The sequence below is a fragment of the Cibotium barometz genome, chromosome 19 (genome assembly GCF_041138505.1).
Source record: "Cibotium barometz isolate CiBa-2024 chromosome 19, ASM4113850v1, whole genome shotgun sequence".
Taxonomy (NCBI): Eukaryota; Viridiplantae; Streptophyta; class Polypodiopsida; order Cyatheales; family Cibotiaceae; genus Cibotium; species Cibotium barometz.
This window is the reverse complement of record NC_141064.1, coordinates 32,706,839-32,714,314: the sequence shown is the minus strand read 5'-3', so window position 1 is coordinate 32,714,314 and position 7,476 is coordinate 32,706,839. Positions and strand designations below refer to the sequence as shown.

At 42.5% G+C, this 7,476-nt stretch overlaps 1 protein-coding gene across 1 annotated transcript; it reads left to right on the top strand.

The window, feature by feature from the left end:
• The first annotated feature begins 4,557 nt into the window (after positions 1-4,557).
• LOC147628475 (transcription termination factor MTERF4, chloroplastic-like) lies at positions 4,558-7,189 on the top strand. The gene has a single exon (XM_086813629.1). It carries the CDS (start codon positions 4,647-4,649, stop codon positions 6,564-6,566), a length of 1,920 nt encoding a protein of 639 aa, XP_086669755.1. The 5' UTR covers positions 4,558-4,646; the 3' UTR covers positions 6,567-7,189.
• Positions 7,190-7,476: the final 287 nt, after the last annotated feature.

Genomic DNA, 7,476 nt, shown 5'->3' with positions numbered 1-7,476 from the left:
ATCGAATGGAAAAAATCAAGGTTGTTTGTGTTTTGAATTTTGTGTCATACTAGTTCTTTTGCTTCGTGATTACCCCCTTGGGCTCGGTAATGGAACTCTAGGACCCAAGTGGAGGCAACCACCAGTGGTCATGGTAGGTAGGTAGGGGCCTCACTCTCATGATAGGTAGGTAGGGGCCTCACTCTCATGATATTGTCACTAACCCTAGCTAAGTTCTCTTTCATGTGACAATAGCTAGAAGAGCTCCATGATAGTAGGCCCAACATACCACCTTAGTGTTGAAATATACAAGTGAATAGGGTGTGTGCGGGAACAAGCCCTTAGCTAGAGGCTATAAAAGAGAATGTGTAAATGTGAGAGAACCTGTGAAAAGATGAGAAGAATCTACTGGGAGAGAATAAAGGGTAGCATGAGAAGATTTAGGAAGTGTGGAGATATTCTGGGAGAGGTGGAGAGAATCAAGGAGAAATCAGTGGGATTAGATGGAGAGAATCAAGCAAAAGAGGTAGAGTGAATCAAGGAGAAATCAGTGGGATTAGATGCTTGGATGTAAACTCTATAAATTGAGGCATTGGCCTAATGAGAATTTGCTGGTTTTTGATTATCCATGCCTACATTAAGCTATTAGGTAGTTAATTACATCTTAGTTAATTGCTCACTAATTACATCTTATCTAATCACTTTGTTAATGATGTTGATTCTAGTATTTGATCCACCATAGCTCATTACATTGCTGTAATTTTAACATGGTATCAGAGCCAAGCCTAGAATTCATCAAGTTTATGAGCCCATTATGTAGTTAATTATGATTAGTAGATAAATAGAAAATAATCAAATTTTTTAGTTATTTTCAACTAATCTCTGTACCCCCAGCCAGTGGAGGAGCTCCCTCTCCTTGCACACTCAAAATTAGCCCAAACCCTTCTAGCCATAGCTAGCTAACTCAATGGTGCTCCAGCCAGTCAAATCAGAAGCGCAAAACGCTGGGCGCATCTAGGAGAAATCGCGTTTTTTGCCAGCGCTGTTTTTTCTGAGAAAATTTGACATTTCGGCTGCTCCAAATCAAATTGGTCTAATTTCTCATAGCTCCAGGGGTTCAAGCATGCTCTACAAGCTGGTGAAGTCAGAAATTGATTTGATCAAGTCTACAGTGAGATCCAAGCTCTTCATCAAATCTGCAGGTGACTTTGGTAAAACAGAAATTAAGCATTCAATGTTTGGTAAAATCTTGTGTTTCTTGGCTTAATCCTCTACTAGACTAATTGCTATTGATGGCCTTGAAAGGATTTGAGCTCATTTGAACTCTAAGGCCTCAGATCTGGGCTCCCCGCATACTCTGTTTTTTACACACAAAATAGAGGATTAATTTGTTAATCAGTGCTAATCACTATATTTTGGTGCAATTGAGGGTTCAAATTAACCATTAGGTATCTGATACAGATCCCTATAACTTCAGATTGCAATTCGGAGTTGGTTTGATACTCCAACCATTCCGTACAAATTGGTTACCCTTGATTTAATGTAATTTCTGGTAAAATTATGCTGATAAATTTGTGGTAATCATCATTTTACATTTAACCCTTGGTTAATGCCTGCAAATCACACTCAAATTCAAGATTATTCACAGCCAGAGTTGCATTTGGGAATGTGATAAGAATGAATGCTATATGCATTATGTATTGGGCACATTACATCAGTGTAAAAATGGGATCAGACACTGCCCTTGTACAGAATAAGGCAAGAGGTAAGACCTCCCACATAGATTTGGGTTTGCATTGCATAATGATACAAGATAAACATCAAAAGCCCAAAAGAACTATTAAACAAACATTTAAATATGTTGCTCACATGGAGCAATAAGACCTGACGGACAAGCTCATGGCCCCAGCCATGAAAGAAGAAGAACATCTCTTTCCAAGAGGAAGGTCCACACCAAGAAGAAAAGCTGAAGGAAGACATGGACGCGTGAAGAGAAGCTGCCACAACAAGAAGACTGAAAGAAGAGACGGACGCGTGGAGAAAAGCTGCCACGACAAGAAGACTGAAGACAAGAGAAGATATGAGGCTCCAAAGAGTGAGGAGCCATGTGAAAATCTCACAGAGAGAGAGAGAGAGAGAGAGAGAGAGAGAGAGAGAGAGAGAGAGAGACCCCACAACCCAATGTAACCTGCCCCAACAAAGTAAAACCACCTCTGAGCCACCGCCGATGATGTAGGCCACGTGGTAGATGTATGTGTGAGCACTTTAGTCAAGGTCGCGGGCACTTGTAATAGCCTTGGACACATAGAGAGAGAGTTTGTCAAGGACTATGAGTTTAGGGACTTGAGGCACTGGTCGTGGACTATCAAGTAAGAGAGAAACTTGGTATAGGGTCCAGGTGTGCTAAGTTAACTTGAGGGGAGGTGTGCTAGGCACTGGTCATCGCAGACTATCAAGTAAGAGGGAAACTTGGTATAGGGTCCAGGTGTGCTAGGAGTATTCACTTGAGGGGAGGTGTTGAAATATACAAGTGAATAGGGTGTGTGCGGGAACCAGCCCTTGGCTAGAGGCTGTAAAAGAGAATGTGTAAATGTGTGAGAACCTGTGAAAAGGTGAGAAGAATCTACTGGGAGAGAATAAAGGGTAGCATGAGAAGATTTAGGAAGTGTGGAGATATTCTGGGAGAGGTGGAGAGAGAATCAAGCAAAAGAGGTGGAGTGAATCAAGAAGAAATCAGTGGGATTAGAATGCTTGGATGTAAACTCTATAAATTGAGGCATTGGCCTAATGAGAATTTGTTGGTTTTTGATTATCCATGCCTACATTAAGCTATTACGTCTTAATTATTGTCTAATCACTTTGTTAATGATGTTGATTCTAGTATTTGATCTACCATAGCTCATCACATTGCTGTAATTTTAACACTTAGGTGACTAGCGAACTTCTAAGCACACTGTAGATGCTAGTTACATGAGAATTCCCAAGCATTTGTGTACACTTGAGAAGAATGGTTTGATAGAATCATGATACAATCTCAAGTTAATAGAGCTCTTAAGATATGCTGGCTTATGACATTCATTAGATTATGAAAGGAATATATGACATTCATTAGATATGCTCGCTTATGACATTCAGTAATAGAGCTCTTAAGATATGTTGGCTTATGACATTCAGTAATAGAGCTCTTAAGATATGCTAGCTTATTACATTCATTAGATTATGAAAGGAATATATTTGAAGATTTTGATGGTCTTCCATAGACTAAACAAGGACAAGGTGCCATTTGGGTGAAAAATGCTCACTTAACATAATTGATAGGGTTTATTCCCACAAAGGCTTCATAGTTAGTTTAGTTATTGGTTGAAAAATCTTAGTCTATGACGTGGTAATTGACACTGTTCGTAGTTGTAGTCTTAAGTTTGTCACACACTCCTTTGGTGGCAAGAAATAGGATCATCTTGATTTTGATGTTCAACTTAGGTGAGTGGAGGCTATGCTTCGTGCTTATGCTTCTAGAAGATAGTGGATTTTGTCAAATTACATGAGTCGAGGCTATGCTTCGTGCTTATGCTTCTAGAAGATAGTTGATTAAGATGAATCCAATAGTACAATTTATATTTTAACTTTTCTAAATTCTATGGTGGTAGAGGAAGGCAAGAGAAGAACTTCATGTGCTATGATCAAACATATTTACAAGATTGCTTCTCACATGTCAAGAAGTTTGAATATAAGCATCATGTCTGGACGTCAGCAATGTACATTCTTGGGTGTAGTGGCATACATTTAAAAAAAGATTCGTTTCCATATTCCTTTCGACAATGAAGGTTACAAAAAGGTCTCTAGGACGTGTGACAAATTCTATCAAAACTCTAATGGAACCAAGCCAAAGTGCCATTTCAAAAGCTTGAAGCTTGAGAAATGAACTTGAAGCAAGAATTTTGGTTAATGTTACCATTTTTTCCACGCATGCATGCCGAATTAGGACTCCTTCCTTTAAATCAACAAAAGCTTAATGTTCCTCCACATATTAATGCATCCTATATTTGTCATGCCCTTTGTGAGAAGGCAAAAACTATGGATAGAAAATGCTACATCAAGGGGATTCAATATCTATAGCTCGTCCAGCCATGGTGTATGTATGTATGCATGTATATATATATATATATATACATATATATATTGCAATGATTTTACTTGCACCCTTTTAAACCCAACCCTTTGAAAGTGTGGGGGGAGGGGTGAGGTCGATTCGAACTTGTGTCTCAGTACTTGTAAAAATTATGGCCGGGCAAGCCAATGGAGACACAACCTAGCGGTAAGGTGTTGATGTCCCATGCGGGAGGTGCTGGGTTCAAAACCTGTTGGCTATTGACAGCAACACGAAAGCACACATGCACATGAGCACAAAAGATCCCCCAAAAAAATTATGGCCGGGCAAAAGCGAGACTTGCCTGGACGAGGACCGCCCAGCTTTGCCTGGACAAAGACCACGCGTGTGAACAGGCTAATTATAATTGGTAATGGCATTTGTTTAATAATATGAATTTTGGTTGAAGGGTTTCTTTAACAATATGAATTTTGGTTGAAGGGTTTCTTTAACAATATGAATTTTGGTTTAAGGGTTTATGGCAGCTCTGCACCCGTTGTGAGAAATCCGCAGCTTTGCCATGGGGAGGGTACTGCGTGTTTCAAAAACCCTACCCATTTTCTGCGCAAATCGGGCACTTTCTTCCAGTGAGAAGCGTCTCGCTGTTTCTAGCTCTACAGATAGCCCCTGTTTCTCTCTTTCTCACAGCAATGGCGACCTGCCCCACCATCACCAGGCGCCGAATCAACTTATCGGTTCCGTGCCTTTGCTCGCCGGACGTTGCCTCTCTGCTTCGACAGAAGACATTAGGGTTCGGTTTGGAGCTGGGTTCAGGAACAAAAAATGTGCGTTTGCAAGGTTCTGCTCGACGGAAACTGGGCCGGAGACAGAATGGTCGGAGTCGGAGTCCGAGTGGCCGGAAACAGACGACGACGAGCAGCCTCAAAACAGAAAGTCGGAAGCATTTGAGACGGAAGATGAGACGGATGCTGAGGCTGGGTCCAAGAGCAATTCCGGCAGAGTGTACAGCAGGGGTTCGGGCAGAGAGTATGGCAGGGATGGAGGTTCTGGCAGAGATTTCATTAGAGATTCGGACAGCGATTCTGTTGAAGTAGAGAGCGATTTGGAGGGTGAGCTCCAAGCGGAAATGGAGAGGCAAATGGAGGCCGAGCCTAAGGTAACTCGGCCCTCCATTACATGGGGTATCCTTCTCACACAAGAGCATCGCCGCATGGCCAGAGAAACAGTCATACAGTACTTAAACTCTGAAGGCATCAACACATCAGAACACATGTGCATTGAGCTACCGACGTCTGTTGACGTCATGCAAACCCGCCTTGGCTTCCTTCGGAAGCTCGGCCTTGACAATGAATCCATCAATAACTATCCTTTGGTGCTTGGCTGCAGTGTCCAGAAAAACATGGTCCCTGTTCTGAAGTATTTGAAAAAGATTGGCATCCCACAGCATTGTGTGGCAGGCTTACTAAGGAAATACCCTATGATCCTGCATGCTAGTGTTGTCATTGACATACTTCCAGTCATTTATTTCTTGAGGGGCTTGGACGTTGATCCCATCGACATCCCGAGTGTGCTCACGCGGTACCCGGATGTCTTGGGGTTCAAGACAGAAGGTACCATGAGTACCTCGGTGGCTTACTTGGTGAGTATGGGGGTAAAGATGCGGCATGTAGGTCGCATGCTGACAGAGTATCCGGAGATTTTGGGGATGAGGGTGGCATGTGTGATCAAGCCCAAGGTAGAGTATCTCATAAGCCTTGGGATACCGCAAATGATTGTTGCTAGGATTTTGGAAAGGCGGCCACAAATATTGGGGTATGATCTGGAGCACAGGATGCAATACAATGTGAGTCAGCTCTTAGGGATGGGAGTGCAACAGGAGGCCATTCCAGGTATGGTTGCACAGTTTCCAGAGCTTTTGGGGCGGGTTTTTAGTCCAACTTTAGGAGCACATGTAGACTGGCTCAAAGAAAGTCTGGAGTTAGACTCAAATGGAGTTGCCAGGATCATTGAAAAGCTGCCGCAGGTGATCTTCCTGAAGGAGGACGTGGCCATGGAGCGAATAAAGTTCTTGAAAAGCCAGCGCTTCACCGCCAAAGATATTGGAGTGATGGCCACACGATGTCCTCAAATACTTGTCTCAAGCTTAGATGAAAATTTAAAGCCTAATATCACCTTTCTAACAAGGGAGATGAAGAGAGCACGTCAAGAGGTGGTTGAGTTTCCCGCATACTTGACATATGGTTTAGAAACTAGGATAAGGCCTCGGTTTAAGGCCTTGGGAGAGAGAGATGCAAAATCTAGTTTGGAATGGCTTTTGAATTGCAGTGATCGGAAGTTTCAGAGAAGACTGGAGGCAGGTTATGCAGGCGACAAAGATGCTGGACACGCTTTTGTCATGGGTGGTCTTTTACCTGGAAGGCTCGAGAAAGACGAATTTGAATGGCAGCCAAGGGAGCAATGCACTTTTGGTTTTTCATGATCATCTGCAGCAGTTTTGACACGGTTATTCAATTATTATGTGTCATGGGTAGGTCGAGAGGTAATGATTGAGCGTGCCAAAACCATAGGGTGTTCTGCTGGTGGTTCACTCCTGTGCCTGCCACTGCAGATGGTGCCTGCCATTGTGAAAGTAGGAACTCAGTGTGACGTACAGCCCAAATTTCTTAGAAACTAACAAAGAAGAAAGGAGCCATGACAGGGCAAGCCATCATGATCTTCGTATCGAGAGCAATTTTCTGCCCTGCAAAAGCATGTGAGTATTTGTGGGCGTTTTTTGAACACCATGCATGCATGCACAAGGGGATTTTGTGGTGCTTGGAATTTTGATGTTGTGCATAGGTGTTGAGGCAGCATCTGAAGCGTGATACTTTGCAACAAGCACAGCAGAATTGGATTTGATGGAGACTTGTTGTATGTGGAATAGCAGCCCTAAGATAATCAGGAAGATGTTCTCTTCTTTGAGACCAGATGATATATGTTGCATTTATGCTTCCCTTTTTATAACTAAGTGGAAGGGAAGGAGAGAGTACCTTTGATTTTTCATTTGCTTGCTTGTCTTTGCTAATGAAAGGTCTTAGTTGTATTCGAAATGAATTACAAATCTACTTGGTATGACTGCATTGAGGGGTTTAGTGCTCATGATGGGGCTCCCTAGGTTATATGTAAAAGCCACTTCTATGGGTAGCCCGCCCTCTCCTGCTCTAGCTTCATGGAGATCTTTGATATGTGTGTGTGTGTGTGTGTGTGAGAGAGAGAGAGAGAGAGAGAGAGAGAGAGAGAAGCGCTTGTATATGGCTGTGAATACGGGCCTGCACCCTAAGAGGGTCATTTTTAATCTATATTTGTATGTATATACACATGTTAAGCGTGAACTTGACACCTCATAGGAT

Excerpts from the sequence above, each read along its gene's own strand:
- LOC147628475 (XM_086813629.1), top strand. The coding sequence starts at position 4,647 with ATGGGGAGGGTACTGCGTGTTTCAAAAACCCTACCCATTTTCTGCGCA.